The following is a 22,853-nucleotide window of genomic DNA, read 5'->3' on the forward strand; positions in this document are numbered from 1 at the left end:
AGACTGGTGAGCTAAAGAAAGCACGGCTGCATGAAGAGACTTGCTGCCACATGCCAGGCTATGCTATTCGCAGGCCTTGAGAGGGGGGCCATCATGGATACAGTAGTTGCCATGATGTGGAGCAGTGGGTAGTCGAGGGCACTCATGAGGGAGAGAGAGTCCTCTCTCTCTTCAGTAGTGGTACACGTACACGTACCCCTACGGTACTTGGGGGGGTTTAGTGCCAGATGTGCACGTCGCCTCTTTGGACTGACGAGCATGACTGCATCGATAATCCATGGAAGTAACCGTTCTTATCATAGCCAGGACGCTTTAGGTATCGATCCAAAAGTCTGCGACTGAAGTACCACCAGTGCTTGGGCTGCTGCGATATCCCAGGCGTGGGATCGAACTCGAAGGGGCCTGGGGGAGACGAGCTCATGCAAGCAAGTGCCCATGACCGTCTCTTTGCATAACTCCCTCGCTGCAGGTATACTCTCACTGCCACCATCGACGCCCACTGGTCTCCTCAGTCAGGGCAATGCCGCGAGGGCGAGGCAGGTGGCTAAGGTATGCGTCGAATCCAATGGCCGACCGACATGCCACCGTTATTACATAACCTTCCTCCTGCTCTGCCGAGCCGTAGCACCGAACATTGAACGCAGCAAATGTAGGTAGGCAACGCAGCCGACAGTAGGCAGTAGGTTAGGTACCCGACAGTCGCCAGTTCTGGCTGGTACAAGGTACCGCCGAGTTTTCTCCATCCACCCGCCGCACCCATGCAGACCTTGACTTTGAGACTTTGCGGCCACAGAGTTCCTTCCCACTTGCCCCTAGCTTAAAGCAGCTTGGGCTGCCGACAGGGGTGCCTTGCTTTTCCAGTACCTTGGGGTAGGCTGCACAAATAGAGTTTGCGCTAGTGTTCTTAGTCCAGGTTTGGGGCCCCCGATGTCTCCTCCGAGGGGTGGCGGGGCTGGAAAGTGCCGGCATCACAGGAAAAATATGCTATTATGTATGTATGTACGCAGGTCAAGCATCCTGACCGCTGTGCTGTGCTGTGCTGTGCTGTGCTGTGGGTGAGAGAAATACATAGTGCAATGGTGTCTGTCTAGCGACCACACGTTTCGACAACACTTGTTGGTTCTGCTCCTGCTGCCGATGATGCTAACTGCTAGCTGCTACAGGTACTTATTAGTGGGCTGCCGTTTGGACGTTTGCTTGCTGGGAAGGCCCCCCCACATGAACGATTGACGGAAAAGACCCCTGGCCGTGGTCAGTGAATAATCACGGATGAATGCTCTCCTCATGCTATCCTCATGCTCTCCTCAAGCACACTGCACTGCACTGCACTGCACCCTGAAGACTGGAGGCAGTGGTAAGGGAAGCTAAAGACCCCGCATCTTTGCTGCGTCACGCGTGGTGAGCCCGATGGGATGAGAACGGCCCTCTCCTGCCTGGACATCATCATCACTACCATCATCATCATCATAAGGATAGTTCATCACTTGTAACTTGTACGCTTGAGTTTCGTCAAGAGAAACAAGTTAGTCACGTTTCACGACCCGTCACCTACTCACGGCACGGCACACAAAGAAAGGCGAGTTTTCTGTCTGAAAGGATGCAGTATGGAATGCTTAAAACTGTAGCATTTCGGATTCGTGTGCGGTCCTCCTCTCTGTCCAGGGTAGGTTGAAGACCGTGTGTCTTTTGACCTGCCCATATCTGCAGTGAAATCGACCTTGAGTATGCAGATGCAGGTGCTAGAGCTCGTCGATGGCTTCTGAGAGAGATATCTGACAGATGCATGTCTCACAATAAGCCGTCGATCCTGTACGACATCGCTTGTCAGAAGAAAACAAAAGACGGTGTACTCGGCTGACGCATGGCCCGCAGGTCAGACGCAACATCCTGAACGAACACGTTTTCTGCGAAGAAACGCCATCAGAGGTCCGGCACTTGTGAGTACCGAACTGACGCGAGTTGCACCTTTGGATGATCGATGAACTCGGTTGTGGTCAGCATGACTTCGCTGCAGCATCAAATTTTTGAAACTGCACGTGGCGCCTTAGTCAATCTCGCCGTTGCGGACTACTGCAATAAAGTTTTGTGCCCGCAGCCTTCTCATGGGTGGCAAAGCCTACCTCAGCAGGACCGATTTTGTTCTTCGCGTCTTCGAAAATCTCGATAGAAAAACTTTATACCGTGCGCCAGATTTGTTCCGTGCTTGGCCCAGATTTAGTCGTAGATAGCTAGTCACGTTGGTAATGAGTTGTAGTGGTGGGTGTCTGCCTGATTCCAATTGCAGGTTGGGCTATATGTCCTATTGGAAATGCTTGGGGGAGCCTTCTGTCCTGATTGGCAGAGCTTATCTGGTAAACCCAAGATCCGGGTTGGCAAAGGCTCTCAGGGGTGCCCGCATCTCATCATGATGGGCCATAGCCATACTGTAAATCATGGCTGGATATCATGGATGCGCCCTTAAGCCATCTCGGGGTCATCTTTCACTGCCTCGACGAGGGCATCAATGCTGCCCACTTCTGTCGGGCCGCTGGTTCCTGCCGGTGGTAGAGCCCATTTGGGAAGCGGGCTGACATATTTCCAAGCACCTCCAGCGTCCTCGTAACGAAGACTATGTAGCCATAGGCAGAGCTCCTGCTCTCCAGGGTCGGTGTATAGCGGAGTATCACAAACCTCGCAGAGTTCACCGGACATTTTCTCGGCTTTCCTCTTGTAGTACTCATCCACCATCTCGTCATGGTAGGCCACCGCATCTGCCACCTCTTCCTTGCCCATGCGGTTCAGCCTTGTTACTATATCGTCATCTGTGTTCTCCTTAGCATCAGGGTCGCCACGTCCCAGGCTGATTCCCCATACACGCTGGTTTGCGTAGATTGGGTCGTTTTGGATTGGGTGTCCCAGGTGCTGTAGGTGGACTCGGAGCTGATGGGTTCTACCGGTCACCGGAAGGCACCGCACAATCGAGTATCCTTCCTTGTCCATCCATGGCTTTCCTCCGTCGTCCTCGGTGCCCGAAGAAGGCTGACCTGCGTCGACTTTGGCTTCGGAAGACGACACCTCCGGTGGGTAGTATGCAAGCTTCTTGAACACGGTTCGCGCCTCCTTTCCATTTGCCCTTACACGGTTGAGGCCCAGCTTAGGCGATATCTGGAGAATCGGTTGATCACAGACCACCTCACCATCGGGAAAGTTGCCTATAACCCTGGCAATGTATTCTTTGCGAACACTTCTGTCTCTAATCTGGGCGCCTAGACGCTCAGCATCTGTTGCACTCTTGGCTACAAACATGATGCCGCTGGTGAGCCTGTCCAGCCGATTGCAAGGATATGCAACCCAATCACGACCGCGGTCTTCCTTCATAATTTCGACAACCGAATTGAAGTTGTATCTCCCCGCGGGGTGGACGGGAATGCCGGAAGGTTTGTTGATGACAATCATATCATCATCTTCGTATATAATACCGATTGGTTCTCCCGTGACTGGAGGTTCGTGACGGTGGATTTTGTGAGAAACCAAGTCTCCGTTCTTCAGAACGTGGTCTGGCATAGCCGGCTTCCCGTTTACGAGAATCATGCCAGACTCCATAGCAGCCTTGTAATATGGCAGTGGGCGATCCCGGAATTCGCTGTCAAAAACTTCCAGAAGTTGCCGCCCCCTCCAACGTTCCTTGCACCAAGTGTTGTAGGTGTAATTGTAGGGCGCAAGACGGCGCAGGCCGTCTTCAATATAATAGGGCCGTGGCCATATTTCCGTGTCCAACATAGGACCCAAAAGTTCCATTTGCTTGCCTGTGAACCTGGGTTTGGCCTTTTTCTTCTTCACGACTGGGGTCGCAGCGGGAGCCGCATCGACCGCAGGTGGCGGCGTAGCAGCAGGCCCTGGCGCCGTGGGCGCATCCGTTCCAAGTGATCCCATGGTAAGACGCAGAATCTGGCTGCAGCGGCTGACTGGAAGTGTAAGTGTCCGAATAAGGGCAGCGGCAGCCGATACCATGGGCGCAAGGCTCAATAGGGAGGATCTGATCGACTTAACCGCCAACTTCACTGTAAGAGTCACAGATATTGAGCTTGAGGCTCTCTCATTTTTGGCGGGCTCCTACGGCAGAATGAACTTGAAGCTTTAACGAGTACCGGGGTACATACCATGCAGTGATCAAATGGGACAGACACACAGCCACCCGGCAGCTGTCACCATCTGTTGCTGCCAACTCCAACAACAACAACGCCTCGGCTCCTCCTCATGTCTTGCCCGAGGCATTGAAAGGCATTTGACATTGGTTCTTTCGTTCTGGCCAGACAATCTTGAACCATCATATCCATCGGTTTCAACGCTGAGATTCTCGATTTCAAAGTAGTTTGCAAGTCCCTTCGCCCAACGATATGGCTACATCTACATCACAGCAACTCCGGCAGCGGTCTAGGGAAGATTATCCCTATCTGCTTGAATACCGGACACGATGGTAACGAAACCCCAACCAGGGGCCGCATGCATCATATTCAGTTGCTCATTTTAATTTCCAGGGCGGACAATGACATGTACGATCATATGAACAACTCGGTCTACAATTTTCTGTAAGGCTGCGGGCTCCCAACGTGATTAGCTCCCGCCGGGCACTACTAACAAAACCCCTGAAGTTTTGACTCGGTCATCAACACCTATCTGATGGAGCACTGCGGACTTAAGCCGCCTACGTCAGCACAGCATCCGCTGATGGCACACACTCATTGCGACTACTTCTCGGCCATATCTTTCCCCAGCGTCGCAGAGCTGTGCCTTCGCGTGAACAAACTTGGCAAGTCCAGCGTGACCTACGAGGTTGGCCTCTTCGAGAAAAGTGTCAATGGAGTGAAAGCCGTCGGCGAGTTCGTCCACGTCTTTGTGGACCGGTCAACTCTGCGGCCTAACGCCAGCGGAATGAACGACGAGCTACGACACGGACTGCAAAAACTTATCGTAGCGACAGGTGGTCCTAGCAAGCTCTAGGTTTGGATGGTATCACGCATCTCTTGGATTGGACTTTCTACTCTGGGGCCTTTCAAACATAGTGTTGCAACTTCAGCTTCTGACGCTCACCCTCCTTGTCTCCACTCGTCAACATCCCTTCGAGCAGTTCTAGATCTGCAAGCGCCATCTCCGGTGCCTGCTGGGGATTCGGGGTGCCAGACGCCATGGACTCGGCCCAGGCAATGACCTCCTCCTTCACACCATTCGACTTCTCGAATGCTTTCTCCTCCCGAGTTGCGGTCGGCCCAGCGCCTCGAGTGGTCACCACTTTGCCCCCCTCTGCTTGCACGCTACCATTCTCACAGGCGATCAAGTAATCGAAGGCGCCCAGCGTTGTTCCGACAGAGAAGATAAATGAGCCAACAACGTTGGACTTGGTCTTGAGAACCGCATTGATCGAGTCCACCGGTGGAAGGTAGCTCTGGATCAAGGAGGTCTGGGCAATCACGTTGTCGACTGCATTCTCCGGGCCCAACAGTTTCCTGAGTGCCGCCGTGAAATGAACACCAGCATCTAGCAGCATCCCCCCTGGTACTCGGGCTTGGCCCGCCATGCCGTATTGAGATATTTGTTATCTGTCTGCATGCTCCAGCTCACCCTGACGACGAAGCCGGTCACTTTGCCGAGCTGCTTGACCTGCTCAGCGCCGTAGGTGTAGCCTTGGATGAACCGGAAGTTCTCGGCGATCGAGAGGGTCGCCTTGGTCTCGGCCGAGAGTTTTTGGGATGTCGCGATGAGCTGTTTGGCAGTCTCGACGTCTTTCGCGATGGGCTTCTCGGCGAGGACATGCTTGCCGGCCGCGAGAGCCTTCTCGATGTACGCCGGCTGCTCCGTGATAGGCAGGGCCATGATCAGCCCCGTGATATCGGCCCGTTTCAGGACATCCTCGAAGGATTTGCCGTCCCCAGAGTCGGAAGAATAAAGGTCCACCGAGGTGGAGGCATCCCCGGGAATGAGATTTGCGGTGTCCTGGGCCGACTTGAGGGACCGGCTCCAGATAGCCTTCAACGACAGCTGGGGGCACGCCAGGACAGCGGGCTAGAGTAGCTTGTTAGTGGCAATGAAGCATTTCGGGTATTCGATCTGAATAGGGTTAACACATACCAAGTGCTCTTCTTTCACGAAGATACCCCCACCGATGATTGCAACGCCCAGAGGAGCCATGTCGGACAGCAGCAACGCGCAGGTGGAGTATGAGCTCCACACACAATTCCAAAGGTTCAAAGTACCGTTCTAGACGAGGTTGCTGGGATATAGCACAGGGAGGCAGCAACTAGATTCACACCTTCGGCCAACTACGGATATACACAATAGGAATTGGGTTGTTGTATGTACTTTGGAAGTTTGCTACTGCGGCCTTTTAATCCCCGACTCATGGGATGGGCTTGTGGTTTGCACCGAGTTTGCACCGAGCTCGGAAGGGGTGCGGACGTCTTCCCCCGCATTCGCTCGGATCGTCCGTCCGTGGTGTCATGGTCATGACGTTGACGATCTGATCTACAAATTGATGGGCTTGGTTCTGTCAACCAAAATCAGGGCAGTTCAATTCGGCGGCAGCAGCTGCGCACGCCGCCAGCACGCCATGCGGACCAGAAGCTTAGATCCCCGGCGGCGTTGATCGGTATCGGTCGCCAGTTTTACATATTGTTTATGTATCTAGCGGCTGGAAATACTACGTACGTAATTGGGTATCTTTACGATGCCCCCAGAGAGCATCACATAAATCGCTAGTGCTGCTTGAGGTCCGGCACCGCCTGAGTATGCGCACACAAAAGGCATGTAGAGCACATGCATGGTGGAGTTGGATGTACGGCATCTTGGGATACACAGCGATTGAGCAAGCAGCGGTATTAGGAGTTGGCAGGCCCCTTGCCTATTACAGCGTCCGCACGCAGCACTTGAAACGACGCTTAATGTCGGCTGATGGGTGCATGTGTGGATATAACATGTATGCTTGGCAATGGCAGTATACCATAACTTGACTGAACTCTATGTTGGAGGATCACGAGAAGGGCCGCATGCCGAAGTCGACGCCGAAATGCATCCATGCGGGCGCTGGAAGATGCTGCTGTCACAAACCCGGCCACAACCAACCGTTTGCATGCGACTTCGAATTCAAACAAACACAATACCACGTTGGCCCATCTGCACTACCTGACCCCAGTTCGCATAATAAACAACCGAACCGCAATGTCTGTCTACTGTCTGCTATCTTTAGGGCCCTGGACCGGTTGACATTGGATGAGATGGACCAGATTTAGCTCTGACGCGTCGCGAATCCAGCTACCTAACCTGCTAACGTCCCGCCTGCCGTCCCTCCACTAAAAAGCCGAGTTTGCGTACTGTAGGTGACATGTAGGTGCTCCCGTGCAGTCAGCGCTTCCGCTTCCAGTGCTACCCAACGCCCCAAGACCCTGATTTTAGCTTCTTCGCAACCAGAGCCTCTCTCTCTCTCTCTCTCTCTCTCTCTCTCTCACACACACACACACACACTCAGCCTCTCAGCCTCTTTCATGCATTGAACGGTCAGGGGGACAGTGGATATCACCCGGCGGTACCCAAACCTTGCCAGCGATAGCATCACACGCCAAGGTCGGAACACAAGGGAGAAACTCTGTTATGAAGCGGGACAGCACCATAGCTACGACGACCCCCCTCCCGGGCAATTCTTGAAAGAATCGGATTACGAGCAGCAAGCCATCGAACCTACCTACCACAGAACCACCCGTCGTTTCCGCACCGAAAAACGGCCGGCTGTACCGACCCCCTCCTCATTTCCTCCACCTTCGACTCGGCTCGATTCTTCCGCCAAGGGCGTACACCCCCGGAGAAGCAGAAGCAGAAGCGAAAAAAACAAAACGAAAAAAAAAAAAAAAAAACATAGACAAACGCCATTGGCGTGGAACGATGCGAATGTGACCGCCTTCAGCCGCCGCCCGCCCCCCTTTCGTTTCCTTCTCTCCCCGTCCCTCCGCCCGCACCACACCGCGCGCTAGATGGTGCGCCTCCCCGCAGTCTTCCGCCTGCCGCCCAAACTGCGGCGACGGGCGCGGCGGCGCAGGATGACGACGCTGGTGGCCCTGGTGGTGCTGCTGCTCGTGCTCGTGGTGCCCTTCTACGTCATCTACAAGCCGCCGCGGCTGCTGATCCGGTACTTCTCGCGGCGCTGGCCCGACGTGCTCTGGGAGGTGGACGTGGCCGACCCCAAGCACGACAAGATCGTCGCGCTCACCATCGACGACGCTCCCTCGGAGCACACCGAGGAGATCCTCGCGGTCCTCAAGACGTACGACGCGCACGCCACCTTCTTCACCATCGGCGGCCAGGTCTCGGGCCGCGAGGAGATCCTCGCCGACGTCGTGCGCGGCGGCCACGAGCTCGGCAACCACGCGATGCACGACGAGCCGTCGCGGGCGCTGAGCGACGCCGAGCTGACGGCCCAGATCGAGACGGTCCGCGACAAGATCCGGGCCGCGTACCGCGAGGCCGGCAGCGAGGACGTGCCGCCGCAGTACTTCCGGCCCGGGTCCGGCTTCTTCAGCGACCGCATGCGCCGGCTCGTCGACAAGCTGGGCTACCGCCTCGTGCTCGGCAGCATCTACCCGCACGACCCCCAGATCCAGTACCCCGCGGTCAACGCCCGGCACATCCTGAGCATGCTGCGCCCGGGGGCCATCATCATCTGCCACGACCGCCGCCCCTGGACCCCGCCCATGCTGCGCACCGTGCTCAAAGAGATGAAGGCAAGGGGGTACCAGGCGGTCACCGTCTCGGAGCTGCTGAGGAGGACCGGCCATAGCTAGAGGATCCTTGTGAGGGGCTGATATCACATTGGTCGTTTCCTTATAGAGGCTTTCTCAGCACGGCCAAGCAGCGGCGACACTATTTGCATCTTTGACTGGAGCTGTATGTGGCATCTTGGATGGTGGATATCCCTTGTCCAATTACGGTATTTTATTCTGGCGCCTAGGGGTTACCGATATATGACTTCACCGGTTTAACAGAGACCGGTCTGGACAAGAACATAGAATTGATAGATGTAGAGAATCTTCACGTGTAACGATGCTCCTGTAACAATAAGGATCTCGCGTGCTGGGGTTCTGGGGACTGTAGATATATGCTAATAGACATGGCTACTTATTCATGATTCAACGCAACGTGGCTGCGTGGCTCGAAGTTGTTCTCCCGATCGTATCCCGTACGTAAGCCAGGAACCATGCTTCGTGATACATAGTCACCCCCTAGCCGTGAAGGCGACGTGGTAATATGCTGTGTTTTATGTATATGTTCCAAGATGTGTTAAGTAAGCACTGCTTGCTTGGATTAAATTATTTACTGCCATCACTGAATACATAAATATTGGCTCTAATCATATGCAACCTTCTAACGAGCGAGTTAGGAAATGGCAGGAAATATGTTCTACACGAGGCCAAGGTCATCTTTTTCCCCCATCTCTTATTTGCCCTTGGCCAGCTCCTCAAACGCCTGCTCCAGATCGCCCTTGAGGTCCTCCCACCCCCTCGAGCCCGACGCTGACGCGCAGCAGCCGCCGGTCGCACATCGAGTCCGACATGTGGCGCCACTCGATGAGGCTCTCGACGCCACCGAGGCTGGTGGCGTGGTGGAAGAGCCGCAGCTTGCTAGGCAGGGTCTTGGCCTGCGCCTCGTCGTGCGTGAGGAAGGCGAAGACCGGGTTGAACCCGTGCGGCATCTGCTTGCGCAGCCAGCCTTTTCGCCCTCCCCCTCCCCCTCCCCCTCCAGATCCTGAGTCTGCAGACTCGAGTGCGTCACCTCGGCCACGACCTTGCCGACGGCGCTGCCCGCTTTGCGCGACTCGGTCGCGAGCCACGCGACCAGCTGCTCGGCGTCGCGCGCCTGCTTCTTGACGCGCACCTCGAGCGTCCGCAGGCTGCGGATCCCCAGCCAGCCCTCGAAGTTGCCGAGGTTCGAGCCGAGCACCAGGCGCTCCTCCTTCAGCGGCTGCGACATCGCGGCGGCGTGCCGCGGCGCCACGGCCAGGACGCCGCACAGCATGTCGCTGTGACCGCCGAAGTACTTGGTGCCCGAGTGCATGACGAGGTCGGCGCCGAAGGCGAAGGGGTCCTGCAGCGGTGGCGGCGCAAATGTGGCGTCGACGGTGAGGTAGCAGCCGATGCGGCGGGCCTTCTCGGCGTAGAAGGCGAGGTTGCGGGACGTGCCGAAGGGGTTGAGCGGCGTCTCGACGTGCAGCACGTCGCCCGGGCCCAGCTCGGCGTCCGGGCAGTCCAGGTCCACCTGCCGGAGCCCCGTGAGCTTGGACAGCAGCGCGATGACGCCGTGGCAGCCGTGGTAGCCGCCGCCGATGGCGACGCGCTTCGGGTTCAAGTACACCAGCATGGCGTGGAAGGCCGCCAGGCCGGACGAGTACGTCAACGCCGGGCCGCGCAGGATCGAGGTCAGGATCGCCTCCATGCGGGCCGAGTTGGGCGCACTCTCGCGCGAGTAGACGTGCGAGTCGTGAATGTTGGCAGGCTATGGGATTCATATCAGCACAGTGATCATATTTGTATATGCTGAATGAAGGCCACCTTGGAGGGCTTGAGACCAAGCGCGTACATTTGGGTTGTGCCATGGCGAAAGCTCATCTGGGTTATCACTGTAACGGAAAGTCGTCGACACGTGCATAGGCGGTGCGACTGCCTGGTGCGAGCTCAAGAAATCATCGGCGTGGATGGCTTGTGCCGAAAGAGAAAGGTGTTGCCACCTTCTGGCCAGTTTCGTGGTCTCATTGCCCTGATCAGTTTCCTCCAGAGGATTCTGGTGAGCCGTTCCTTGGACCAACTCAGGCTCAGCAGCAGTCGAGCCGGCCTTGGCGTCTTCCGGCATGATGGTTGATGTACGTATATATATCCGAACTGGACCTCGGTGGTATACCTTCCAGTGAATGGATATGCCAACACACTATCCCACAACGCTCAACGATATTGCCGTGTTCTTCTGTGCTTCGTTGTGTAGGTGTCCTCAGATGTACTCGCTTAATTGAAACTGTTATAGAGCATGAAACAGGAAGGTTGTATGGCGATATCAGACGACGTCTAAAACCGGGAAGTTTTCCCAGAATCACCTGGATGCTGTTTGCATGTCGTCTACAAGGCGTAGCTAGATTCATGTAGTTCACCTGGTTCCGTACAGCCCCACTTTCCATGTGCAGACGGGTTAGTTCTTGATGTCTGCCATCAGACACGTTTACGTAGGATAATGGCCGCCGTTGTTGAATGGCTAGGACGACCCGGCTGCCCCTCAAATTTTGGCCCGATCTTTGGCAATCGGCTCCGTTATCGGGAGGCGGGCCCCCGTGACGTGATTTTGTATAGGAATGACATTATCGCCGAAACTCATACTCATATAAGACATACCGTCGTGCTTTCAAGTAGCGCAAGAGCTCGCTACTCTAACGTCGAACTCAGGCGTTGGCATTCAGGAGACACCTGGAGCGCATCAGCCGACGGGATCGGCCGTGACTCCTTGCCCGGCCCCAGAGCAGCCAGAAATTCGGAGCCTTCGCAAATCAAGTCTCTCCAACAGAAGGCTTGGTGTGTTACATGCGAACAGTGTGCTGCTTTGGAATGATGGGTGGTGAATATATGCCAATCCAAGTGTGACGGCTTTTGTCGTTGCGAAAGTCCATAGTCATGGGAGCCAAGCGGGACGTCCTGCCCTCACCGACTCTACTTTGGAGAAAGTAACATGCCACTTCTCCTCGGGACAGCCAACTAGAAGGCAAGCCGCATCAGCAAGCACGGGGATGGAATTCCAAATACTTGCCTTGCTTTCTGGACTTGGAAGCGAATGGGGTTCGGGTTCGATGGAGTCCGGCCCTCCCTCCTTGCATGTTCTCGCACCGTTTAGGCGCTGCTTACCCACACCAGCTCGGAAGTGCTAGCCTCGAAGCGTGCTAGGGAACAGATCGAACCTTCGAACGGGGCTCCGCTGACGGGCGGGAGACCGACCTTACGGCTGCGAATACCACACCACCGCGCACCACGCCGACTGGGGATGCAATGACAAATAGGTAGGTAGAGGGCGCTACACACTCTGTCCTTCCTGCAGGTCAACGGCCAAGATGCTGAGAGCCCACCCCAATCCCCTTGGCAACAGACCCTATTAGTAGTTAGTAGGACTCAGGAGCTCCCCCTTGCACCTTGAGATGCTACCCCTCCAATGATGCGCAAGCTCAAGAAACATTTCGGGTGGGCCGCGCGTGCGACACAAGATGCACTGTTATCTAGAACAAATGATATCGGGATGACATGAGATGTGCTTGCATGGGATAAGAAACCCAGCCATTGAGAGACCCGATGCCCAGACAGCGTCGGGCCTCTCTTTGCTGATGTGTTGTATGATAGAGGGAGCTGGAGCCGGGAGCTGGAGCCTGGTGCTGGAGCTCGCTTGAGCTGTCAAGTCGGTGTTTTCTTATTAGCTCTCTCTGCCCAGTCTTACGTAGCTCGTTAGTTATGTCGGGACTATTGTTGCGACGGCCCTAAGCTCTACCCCGCTATCAGCGCCCCCACCATCGTCATTGAGAGAGAGACCTACAAGTAGGAGACCCTCCATCAGGGCGAGTGGGAGAGTGGGAAGAGCTAACCTCAGCCGAATACTACCTGCATCTACCAGGTGTATCAATGTAGGAGGATGCCAGTACCATCCATGACTGCAGCTGCTGTGATGCCACGCTGTCCTGCCTGGGGAGGGTCTAAGGTCTAAGAGGTCAAGACTAAAAACGGAAATAAGGGCCAAAAGGGAAATGGTATGGATGGACCTGGCCAGATTCCAAATACTCCAAAGATGGCGTTTCATTGACTTTCCGCCATCCACTTTCCGGGGCTGATATGCATATTTGGTCCGAATAGATGTCATAACAAGGCGAGCACTCTCCCCACCTGCCACCTGTGTGTGATGGCCTGGTAAGGGTAAGCACGGCAAGCCGGTCAGGTTAGCAGTTGTGGTAAGTGAGTGCAGGCAGGGCCGGAGTAGGTAGACAAACGTAACCCCTCTTCTCAATTCTACTGCATCGAAACGTACGACTATGCATAGCAAATATAAAAAAGCCATCAGCTGCTTGCCTTGTTACATCAACCACCATCCACCTTCCCTTCCAAACAAAACAAAACAAAACAAAACAAAACAACACAAAACAACACAACCCCCAAACACACTCAACACACACAATGGGTCTCTCCGGACACTGCCTCTGCGGCGCCGTCAAGTACACCGTCGACGCCGAGCCCCTGATCGTCGGCTACGACCACTGCGACGACTGCCAGCGCCAGTCGGGCAGCACCTACTCCCTCGTCGTCGTCGTCCCCAAGGACAAGCTCAAGATCGAGGGCACCACCAAGTCCTACGCCGGCAAGGGCTCCTCCGGCCAGCCCGTCCACCGCGTCTTCTGCCCCGGAGTGCGGTTCCCCCATCGCCCACGACCCCGAGGCCGCGCCCCCGATCATCGCCCTCAAGGGCGGCACCCTCTCCACCGAGGACAAGAAGAAGCTCAAGCCCGTAAGTTTGGTGTCCTCCCCACATCACCCCCTTCTTCCCCCTTTACCATCCAAGAGTGCTTCCAAATGGCTAATACTTGTATGCAATCGTTCAGGACACCGAGATCTGGTCCGTCTCCAAGCTGCCCTTCTGCCAGGAGCACCTGGAGAAGCCCTTCCAGCACATGCCCGAGTAAACTAAACCCGTCAATTTTCTCGTTTGATAATACCTATGGATTTAGAGGGTTCATTGAAAGCCGGATTGGGTGGCATTGGAATGCTTCGGCATGTATGACCTCGGCAGCCCAAGAGGGTTTCCCCCAAAGCGGCGTTGACGGAAGGAGTTGACAAAAGGTGGGAGAGGATGCAATAAGAAGCATCGTAGTAGCTCGGCTATGAAATCACAATACCACCAAGTTTCCGAACAACCATCTCTGAAGAATGACCTACCTAGTCAGGTCTTGTTACGACCAGTTTGCACGATCAGAATACCAGTTTCCACAACATCATTATCTTCATTATAGACTCGTTAAGTATACCTAGTAGCGCCTCGTCCCCCACATATCTCATCAAATCACATATCCCGCCGTCAACTGCTTATGCGATTTACAAAGCAGCCACCAACGCACCACCCGCCATCGCCATCAGAAGCCCCTTGGCCTCCGCCACACCGGTGGGTGCCGCGACGTTGCCCGTAGGCGTAGTCGAGGAGCTGGCCGCCGTCGAATCGCCGGCTTCCGTAGTAGCTGCAGATGAGTCGCTGTCACTACTACTGCCACTACCGCTCGTCGTCTTCGCCGATCCTCCTGTAGTCGGTGATCCCGTCTCCGCGGGAGTAGACGCGGCCGTCGCCGTAGCGCCCGTAGCGCTGCCCGTGATGGATCCGGGGCCCTGGGACCCTTTCGCCGTGTAATAGAGACTGACGGCCGTCTCGCCGCTCTTGGCGTCGCTCGAGGCCGTGCCGCCCGTGGTGGGCCCCGCGACCGACGCGCCGGCGGACTCGAAGATCTCCGGGAAGCTGGCGGTCGGGGTGCCGGTGCAGAGGGCGCTCGACGCGGCCGCCAGCACCGAGGCCCAGTAGGCGTCGTCGCGCTCGGAGCGGGCCCCGTGCAGCACCAGACACCTCTGGCAGCCCAGATAGTCGCTAAAGTAGGAGCCGCCGCACATGCACTGGGCGTGGGCCTCGAGCGCGAGCGGGGACGTACCGCTGGGCTGGCACGCGTTGGCGATGCTGTCGATGGAGATGCAGGGGGGCACCTGGCCCGAGGCGAACCCGTCCTTGGGGGCCGGCGGGTAGCACACCTTCTGGATGTAGGCGTCGTCGCCGCCGTCGGCTCGGGCGGCTATGGGGGCAAGGTCGGAAGCGAAGATGGGGCGCGCCGCAAGGAGGGCGGCCGAGGCCAGGGTTGTGGTTCTCATCGTGGGTGAATGTATACCTAACGATGTGGCGATGGGGTTTCAATGTGTTTTCCACGTCAAGAGATGTTGGCAATATAAGTCACTATCGTTGTGATGAGATTGCATGTGCCAAAGGATGGGCAACAGAGGCTATTAATAAATATTGATCTCAGACGTCAATGGCGTGAGCGGTTGGCTTCTATTATTCTTTCTAGTCCCACTTCAGCAGACTCCACGGCGCAACCCACGATGCTTCTGTCCCTGAACGGTACTCAATCCCGTCCATGAAGCGGTCGTTTAGCCAATTATGTACTAGCCCCCCCATCCCATGGGTGCGGCGCGGATTAGGCAGCGAGATATCTCATGGGATTTCGGAATGGGCTGCCGTGAATTTGCTTTTCGAGAAGTGGTAATTTCGCTACGCTCGGTGAAGCTCTGGGAAGTTGAGTATGCAAGCGGGTGGTCGGCACACCGCAACCCAGTCTTAGTCCTCTTTCCCCTTAGGGATCGTTTTCTCAGGAGATACTGATCGAGGTCTAATATCTTTTGAGTGTTCTTGAACATTCTCCTTCGGCCGATTCGTAAGGTTTCCAAGGTAATATCCACTTGTCGCTATACCAGCGGGAGGCTGACTTATACGCAGACGAAGCGGGGTGGACGTAAGGCGGGCTGAGAAACTGGCTTCTAACTCTCTTCTTCTGCCTCCGACATATACTCCTTTAATGCCTCCAATCCCTGTTTCCGCTCTTCTGCAGCCAATTCCCGGAATGCTATAATCCAACTCCAGCCAGCATCCTCGGATATTGCATCATCGCGAAGGTTATTGGGTGTCATTGCGTCTTCAATGATACTCTCTAGGAAATCGGAGCTGGGGTCTGGTTGTTGTCCTTGGTGAGCTCCATGGGAATCGGGCGCTGGTTTGCTGAAAAGGGTATGCAGGGCGCCCCATGTTTGGAACCCGTGCCGTAGACTCTGCAAGTGATATGCCATATGAAGCAATTCGAAACTAGGCAAGGGATATTTGTCAGGGTCCGTGGTCTCTAGAAGGTATACATCCCCCGTCTTAATCCGTATGGGCGGATTCTCATCCGTGTCCTGACGTCTTGTCGAATCGCAGATTATTCCTTCTGCCTCGTCTTGCAGCTGGTCTCTAACTTCAATAATGGAGTCTCGGAACACGGGGTCGTCTTGGCTGAGCCTGAGGAACTGGTATCTCCAGTCGTTTGCCTACGTCGTCAGGGCTTTTGGGCGGGATGGGACGGATTGCCAAATGGCACTGATCCCATAGGAAATGGGTTGATCTGTCCAGAGGAAGAATATTGTTGGTTAGGTCACCCGAGAGCAGCTTTGTGACAGTTTTGATGACGCTTTCCGGGAAGAAAAAGGAAAGTGTAGTCTCGAAGACCATCAAACGATTCGTGTTCACTTCACTCTTGCCACTGATGTGATGGGCAATAATATGGGCACCCTCGACAGGTCTTGTTGTGTGGGTAAAGACACATCTCTTGCCATACCATGTGGGGATTTGTTTCTGTGCCGCAAGTGTTGTCGTGGCGCGAGACACAGTCTTGACTTTCTTGGAGAGGCAACTTCTGGCTGTTGAACAGTACGTTTCGCTTTCATCTTGCCTTTTCCCTTATCTGTCGGTGGCTTCTCGATATCCTTCGCGACATCTTCATTCTCTTCGGGAATATCGTCTTGGATACTCGGGGTATTCTGAAGCCGGAATGTTCCCAGCAAGAGTTCATTAAGTTCTTTCGCTTTCGTGAACAAGTATTGGGTTTCTGCCATGAAGTTACGAAGATTTCCAGATGGGCTCTCGTCGTACAGATGTTGATTTTTGTAGTCGAACGGCAATGATTCGATGTAGGCTTCTGGGCATTGGATGAGTGGAAGTATGGCACGTAGATTACATACTTCCCTTTTTGCCTCGGCCGCGCGCAATTTGTTGGAATACTCCCTGTTGGTCAATTCTGAAATTCTCTGCTTGGCAAACTCGGCAGCTGCGAATTGTTTCTTGAGATGTCGAGGAGCGTCATCGTGAGGTATTTCATCTCCTGGTGGCTCCTCGTTTCTAATGTACGTAGAAGTAATGCCTGGTGAAGACATCTTGTAGACCCTCTCGAAATTTGAGGATGAATGTTGTTATGCGGTCGTGGGTGTACAAGATTAAGGAATGAGAAAAGAAAACGCAAGAACACGTCTGACTACCAATTTGGCGAGAATTATGTGTCAAACTGGTGTCGGTTAGAAGATAAGGTTACAGAAAGAACTGGTTGTCGAGAAGTTCAAGAAACCTTGGAAGCGGGTGGTGTTATCTAGAACAACTGATCTGGATGACAATGGATGTATTGTGTTTGCGGAAGAATAAGTGAGTCTAAAACCAAACGCTGTTGAATGCATACCCCAGTGCTTCATTCAATGCCTTTGCTTAGGCATTTTGCGTTGCTCCAATTCCTCGACGTCTTTCTTCTTATGGAAATGAGGTGCCACTTCGTTTAACCATTGTGGTTTGATAGGCAGGCATGATCGCATGTACTCTTTGGTGGTCTGGACCAATTCGAAGTAAATGACCATTTTCTCGGGTGGATCCGAACCCATGAGAACGGAGCTGGGATGGATGAAAACGGTCGTGTTGTTCTTGACAGTCCGGTAAGCATCCCCGCTTCGCTGCAGTCGTGCTGCGTTGGGGAAGAAGCCAGCCGTAAGCGCCTTCTTGATGGGATCAATATTGGCAGCACCACAGCTTGACGAACTGACTTCCACGCGCTCGCAGAGCTTCGACAGCTGGTCGCGGACGTCGCGTGCTCGGGTCAGGGACCGCTGCTGCAAGAAGTTCTCCCGAGCCCAGATAGGCGAGAAGTCACTGTCAACCCACTGGTTCCAGATATTGAGCAGGGTGAGATGGTCGCCACCTTCCTTGACAGTGAACCGGTTACGAGCACTGTCAGCGTGGATTTTCTTGTCCTTTGGCCTGAAGAACAGGGCCGAGGCCTCGCTCAACATCGACACAACGGACAGTACCTCTTCCACACAACCGAACTTGTCAGCCGCCAAGACAGCCTTTGCCAACATTGGTTCCGTGGGGAACTCGGCCATCTGACGCCCAACCTTGGTGAGCTCACCCTTATGGTTGAGTGCTTGAAGGGCAAATAGCTGGTTCAATGCCCCGATCAGAGATTCCGTTGGCGGCGGATCCATGAACTCAAATTCCAGAAGTTGGTTGATACCCAGCGATTTCAAGAGTAGTACAATGCTATTCAGATTGGTCCGTTGAATCTCGGGGGTCGTTGACTCGTCCATTTCGTTCATGTAGGCGTATTTCGTGTAGAGGCGGAAACACTTGCCTGGACCAACACGCCCAGCACGACCACTACGCTGATTCGCCGAGGCTCGCGAGCACGGCACGACGACAAGGTTAGACATGCCCGTAGCCGGGTTAAAAACGTTCTCCTTCACGTATCCCGGGTCGATGACATATACGATACCGTCAATGGTCAAACTGGTTTCCGCGATGTTCGTTGCCAGGACCACTTTGCGTGCGCCATCAGGGGTAGGTTCGAAAATCTTGGATTGGAGTTCGGAAGGAAGGTTTGCGTAGATTGGACACACTACGAGTTCCTTGACGCGATTGCCAAGTTTTCGTGCCGTCTCTGTCAGCTCTTGTTCTGCCGCATCGATTTCGTCCTGGCCAGTTAGGAACACAAGGATGTCTCCTTTGCCTTGGGTAGTGTGAATTTGAAAAACAGTAGTGATAGCCGCAGCCAGGTAGTTCGCCTCTGGCGCAGGAGTGTAGTAGATGTCGACCGGGTATCTTCTTCCAGGGATGTTGAAAATGGGAGCATCGTCAAAATATTTGGCGAACTTCTCCGCGTTCATGGTGGCAGAGGAGATGAGAAGCTTGAGATCCGGTCGTTCTCGTGAGAGATCCTTCACCAATGCCAGGAGAATGTCCGTGTGTACGGTACGCTCGTGGGCCTCGTCGATCATCAACGCGGAATAGCCTGCCAAATCTGGCTCTGTCATGAACTCGCGAAGCAACATACCATCGGTCATGTACTTCAAAATGGTTTTGTCGCTCGTGTTGTCTTCGAAACGGATGGAGTAACCGACCTCGTTGCCGACTTTGGAGCCCATTTCCTCGGCAACACGGGCAGCAACACTCATGGCTGCCACACGACGCGGTTGCGTGCAGCCCACCTTCTTGCCATCTTTGGTAAAACCGGCCTCATGCAAGTACTGTGGCAACTGTGTCGTCTTTCCACTTCCAGTTTCACCGACGATGACGAGAATCTGATACTCGTTGATGGCTGCAATAAACTCGTCACGGTAAGCAGCAATAGGCAAGCTTTTCCGAGTCTCCTGAATAGAAAGAGCCTTCTTCTCTGCTGCATCAATCTGGGCGTCGAGGAAGCGCTGTTCCTTGGTCATCTGCTTGCCCTCCCCGGCAAGGGTAGAATCTAGACTCCAGTTGATATACTGCTCCTCGTCCATAACAAGGGAGTAGTCGCCTTCATATTGCCTCTCGGCGCGATTGATTTGCGCCTTGGCCTTCTGGGTTTGTTCTCGCTCCCATTCCTCGTGTTCGGTCACAAACTTCTCCTGGCCGTATTCGTCCTTGTCGACGTAGCGCTTGTATAAGGCCTCCTCTTTCTTCTTACGGTCGATCTTGCCCTTCTCCGTGATGTAGTCTTCGGGCATGTAGTAGCCATCGCGGTGATCGTCAATCTTCAACCGCTCTTCTGCCAGGCGGAGGATTTCCAGGTTCTTGCCAAATTCGGCCCTTTCTTTGTCGGAAAGTCGTGCACCACTCCTCAGCTCGGCCTGCTCGTCCGCAACCTGTTTGCGTAACAGTGCAAGTCGTTCTGCCTCTCGCTTTTGCAAGTATTGCTGGCGCGAACGCTCGCGAAGGTCGGGCATGGCGGCTTGTCTAGCTGCAGCATCCTCTGCGATGCGGCGGCGTTCTTCCAACACCTTGTTTTCCTTCCCAGATGACCTATCCTCGACAACTTTGGATTTGCCATCGTCCTTTGCCTTGAGACGCTTGGCAAACTCCTCTGCCTCTTTCCTGTCGCGAGCCGTGTCGGAGAGGTCGGCATCGTCATCCTGGCGCCCGTCGTGACTTAGTTTCACACGCTTCGATGCCGACTCTGGAAACTCGGGTTCCTCGTCAGCTCCTCCATCGTCGGATGCAGGCTCCTCGTCGCTCCATCGGTCATCGGCTTCGGCATCATGGTCGCGTCGCCTGATGCTTTTGGATTTGGTGCTGCGAGAACCCCTCGGGGAGAGGCTCCGGTCGTGCCTGGAAGAGCGGGAGTGACGTTCTTTGTCGTGATCTTGGTCTCGGTCTCGGTCTCGGTCTCGGTGCTTGTCCCGATCATCGCGATGGCGATGTTTGCTTCTCTTCTTCTCGACCTTCTGAGGACCGACCTCCTCCTCGTCCATGGGGACGAACGCGTATCGTTTACTCATTTTGAAGACGTTGTTGAGCAAGTTGAATGTTGACGTCTCAATCAACAACGGGCTTGAAGGCAGCAAGACTTGAAGCTAGTAGCAGTGAGCGAAACATTTGGCTAGCAGCAATAGCACCCCAAGACAAATAGTGGGGCCCAAACTTATATCGGAGATGCAGGTTTGTTTGCCTGTACACCTCACTTGAGCACATGCAATCAGCTAGCTGCCAGAGAAAGCATTGAAAAAAAAGAAGCAGGGTGAATGTCCGATTTACGGGCGAAGGTGGTTAGAGGTGACCGCCCGGCTGGATTATACACAGTAGGTAACTGGTGACTTGGTGATAATACTCGTGGAGCATCATCAGTATAGCAGGCCGGCCTGGGAGCAAAAACAGTACCTACGCGCATCAACGTACTTGATCCCTAGTACTAACAGGATTAACGTTAAAGGTTGTATGTAAGATACAGCCAATCAGCTAATCGCGCGGGTTATTGTCAACCTGTCTCTATGTACGCCAAGAGCGACTCAAGGGACCACTTGGGCTATCTTATCAATAAACTTCCCAATCCGTAGCGTAGCGTAGCTGTCCAGCTCCATTGAACACTGTAGCTTCTGTACGTACTTCAATGTAAGTAACACGGTGGCACTCGTCAACCCTCCAGCTCAAGGGATTGCAGAACAGAAAATCCATAACCACACTCGTTCATACAAACGACTCTTCCCATTGCTCTTCTACTCCTACCCCGAGGGAAGAGTACTGCACCAAGCAATTGCCCTTTGAAATCCGGTTTTATTACTGCACTATTCTTATTGCGCCGGCTTTTTATTCTCTAGCCCTTGGGTGCCGGTTCCGGGTTCGACATTTACACGCCGCTGGCCCAGCGCCGCCAACATGTTATTGCATGGAGCAGCCTGGCTGCTCCTGCTGGCCTTCTTGCAGCTGGCCCTCTGCGCAGAAGACTACTACAAGATCCTCGGCATTAGCAAACAAGCCAACGACAAGCAGATAAAGTCTGCCTACCGCCAACTGAGCAAAAAGTACCACCCGGACAAGAACCCGTAAGCACTCCCCCGGGCCCGTTTGCGCATGTCTTTTTATCTTGATCATGTTGCACGCCAAACTAACCCCCTTCTGCGCCCGCTATCAGCAACGATAACACCGCCCATGAGAAGTTTGTCGAGGTCTCCGAGGCCTACGAGGCGCTGATCGATGCCGACTCGCGCAAGATCTACGACCAGTACGGCCACGAGGGCCTGAAGCAGCGGCAGCAGGGCGGCGGCCACCACCACGACCCCTTTGACCTGTTCAGCCGCTTCTTCGGCGGCGGCGGCCACTACCAGCGGGGCCAGCCGCGCGGCCACGGCGTCGAGGTCAAGATCCCCGTCTCCCTGCGCGACTTTTATAACGGCCGCGACACCGAGTTCCAGTGGGATAAGCAGCAGATCTGCGAGGAGTGCGACGGCAGCGGCTCCCGCGACGGCGTCGTAGACGTCTGCCAGCACTGCGGCGGCCACGGCATCCGCATCATCAAGCACCAGCTCGCGCCCGGCATGTTCCAGCAGATCCAGACTCAGTGCGACCAGTGCGGCGGCCGCGGCAAGACGGTCAAGCACAAGTGCCCCGTCTGCAATGGCAACCGTGTCCTGCGCAAGCCCACGACCGTCGCTATCAAGATCGAGCGCGGTGCTGCCCGCGATTCCAAGATTGTCTACGAGAACGAGGCCGATGCCAGCCCCGACTATGTTGCTGGCGATCTCGTCGTCACCCTGACGGAGAAGGAACCCGATCTGGAACTTGATAACCCTGAGCATGTGGACGGTGTCTTCTTCCGCCGAAGAGGCAACGATTTGTTTTGGCGCGAGGTGCTATCACTACGGGAAGCATGGATGGGCGACTGGTCCCGGAATATCACACATCTGGACGGCCATATTGTCCGGCTCGGGCGCAAGCGCGGCCAGGTCGTGCAGCCGGGGCAGGTGGATACCGTAGAGGACGAGGGTATGCCCCTTTGGCACGAAGACGGAGACTCTGTCTATCATGAGACGCAGTTCGGCAAGCTCTTCGTGGAATACACTGTGGTGTTGCCAGATCAACTAGAAAGCGGCATGGAGAAGGATTTCTGGGCCACTTGGGAGAAATGGCGAGGCAAGATCGGCGTGGACCTGCACAAAGACAGCGGCAGGCCTGAGAAGCCGATACCAGCCGAGGGACATGAGCGTGACGAACTTTAGATAAAAGGCTTGTGATATGAGATAGAAATACTGCTTAATGGAGAATACCAGCGACCATCCAACTAATTCTGACGGACAAGAAGATTCGAGCACGTTTTCGTCCACTTTACAGAGCATCTCAGGACCCCTTTGACGGGTATATAATTAAGGGACCTTTGGGCTTCTATAGTTAGTATGCACCTCACTATATTTAATATTAAATAAGCCCCTTTTAAAGGTAAGTAATATTATATAACGCTATTAATAGTATATTCT

The 22,853-nt window shown here is 54.6% G+C and overlaps 10 protein-coding genes across 10 annotated transcripts; 4 read left to right on the plus strand and 6 right to left on the minus strand.

The window, feature by feature from the left end:
• Positions 1-2,457: 2,457 nt before the first annotated feature.
• On the minus strand, positions 2,458-3,912 carry PG986_006982 (drap deaminase; the record flags this gene model as incomplete). Its single annotated transcript, XM_066843204.1, has 1 exon — positions 2,458-3,912. One exon carries the CDS (start codon positions 3,910-3,912, stop codon positions 2,458-2,460), a length of 1,455 nt encoding a protein of 484 aa, XP_066699316.1.
• A 464-nt stretch (positions 3,913-4,376) lies between these two features.
• PG986_006983 (thioesterase family protein) lies at positions 4,377-4,980 on the plus strand (the record flags this gene model as incomplete). Its single annotated transcript, XM_066843205.1, has 3 exons — positions 4,377-4,456; positions 4,518-4,568; positions 4,632-4,980. The coding sequence occupies 3 exons, from the start codon at positions 4,377-4,379 to the stop codon at positions 4,978-4,980; spliced, it is 480 nt and encodes a 159-aa protein (XP_066699317.1).
• A 52-nt stretch (positions 4,981-5,032) lies between these two features.
• Positions 5,033-6,165, minus strand: PG986_006984 (uncharacterized protein; the record flags this gene model as incomplete). The annotated part of the gene is made up of 3 exons (XM_066843206.1): positions 5,033-5,483; positions 5,537-6,039; positions 6,106-6,165. 3 exons carry the CDS (start codon positions 6,163-6,165, stop codon positions 5,033-5,035), a joined length of 1,014 nt encoding a protein of 337 aa, XP_066699318.1.
• A 1,832-nt stretch (positions 6,166-7,997) lies between these two features.
• Positions 7,998-8,804, plus strand: PG986_006985 (uncharacterized protein; the record flags this gene model as incomplete). Its single annotated transcript, XM_066843207.1, has 1 exon — positions 7,998-8,804. One exon carries the CDS (start codon positions 7,998-8,000, stop codon positions 8,802-8,804), a length of 807 nt encoding a protein of 268 aa, XP_066699319.1.
• A 652-nt stretch (positions 8,805-9,456) lies between these two features.
• PG986_006986 (Cys/Met metabolism PLP-dependent enzyme-domain-containing protein) lies at positions 9,457-10,866 on the minus strand (the record flags this gene model as incomplete). Its single annotated transcript, XM_066843208.1, has 2 exons — positions 9,457-10,512; positions 10,597-10,866. 2 exons carry the CDS (start codon positions 10,864-10,866, stop codon positions 9,457-9,459), a joined length of 1,326 nt encoding a protein of 441 aa, XP_066699320.1.
• Positions 10,867-13,208: 2,342 nt separating this feature from the next.
• On the plus strand, positions 13,209-13,711 carry PG986_006987 (uncharacterized protein; the record flags this gene model as incomplete). The annotated part of the gene is made up of 3 exons (XM_066843209.1): positions 13,209-13,436; positions 13,495-13,536; positions 13,631-13,711. The coding sequence occupies 3 exons, from the start codon at positions 13,209-13,211 to the stop codon at positions 13,709-13,711; spliced, it is 351 nt and encodes a 116-aa protein (XP_066699321.1).
• A 409-nt stretch (positions 13,712-14,120) lies between these two features.
• PG986_006988 (uncharacterized protein) lies at positions 14,121-14,933 on the minus strand (the record flags this gene model as incomplete). Its single annotated transcript, XM_066843210.1, has 1 exon — positions 14,121-14,933. One exon carries the CDS (start codon positions 14,931-14,933, stop codon positions 14,121-14,123), a length of 813 nt encoding a protein of 270 aa, XP_066699322.1.
• Positions 14,934-15,596: 663 nt separating this feature from the next.
• On the minus strand, positions 15,597-17,021 carry PG986_006989 (uncharacterized protein; the record flags this gene model as incomplete). Its single annotated transcript, XM_066843211.1, has 2 exons — positions 15,597-16,110; positions 16,486-17,021. 2 exons carry the CDS (start codon positions 17,019-17,021, stop codon positions 15,597-15,599), a joined length of 1,050 nt encoding a protein of 349 aa, XP_066699323.1.
• Positions 17,022-17,330: 309 nt separating this feature from the next.
• Positions 17,331-20,384, minus strand: PG986_006990 (Helicase associated domain-containing protein; the record flags this gene model as incomplete). Its single annotated transcript, XM_066843212.1, has 1 exon — positions 17,331-20,384. The coding sequence occupies one exon, from the start codon at positions 20,382-20,384 to the stop codon at positions 17,331-17,333; it is 3,054 nt and encodes a 1,017-aa protein (XP_066699324.1).
• An 874-nt stretch (positions 20,385-21,258) lies between these two features.
• PG986_006991 (DnaJ- protein scj1) lies at positions 21,259-22,598 on the plus strand (the record flags this gene model as incomplete). Its single annotated transcript, XM_066843213.1, has 2 exons — positions 21,259-21,425; positions 21,515-22,598. The coding sequence occupies 2 exons, from the start codon at positions 21,259-21,261 to the stop codon at positions 22,596-22,598; spliced, it is 1,251 nt and encodes a 416-aa protein (XP_066699325.1).
• Positions 22,599-22,853: the final 255 nt, after the last annotated feature.

Source organism: Apiospora aurea (genome assembly GCF_038362705.1).
Source record: "Apiospora aurea strain CBS 24483 chromosome Unknown utg000005l_segment0_segment0, whole genome shotgun sequence".
Lineage (NCBI taxonomy): Eukaryota > Fungi > Ascomycota > Sordariomycetes > Amphisphaeriales > Apiosporaceae > Apiospora > Apiospora aurea.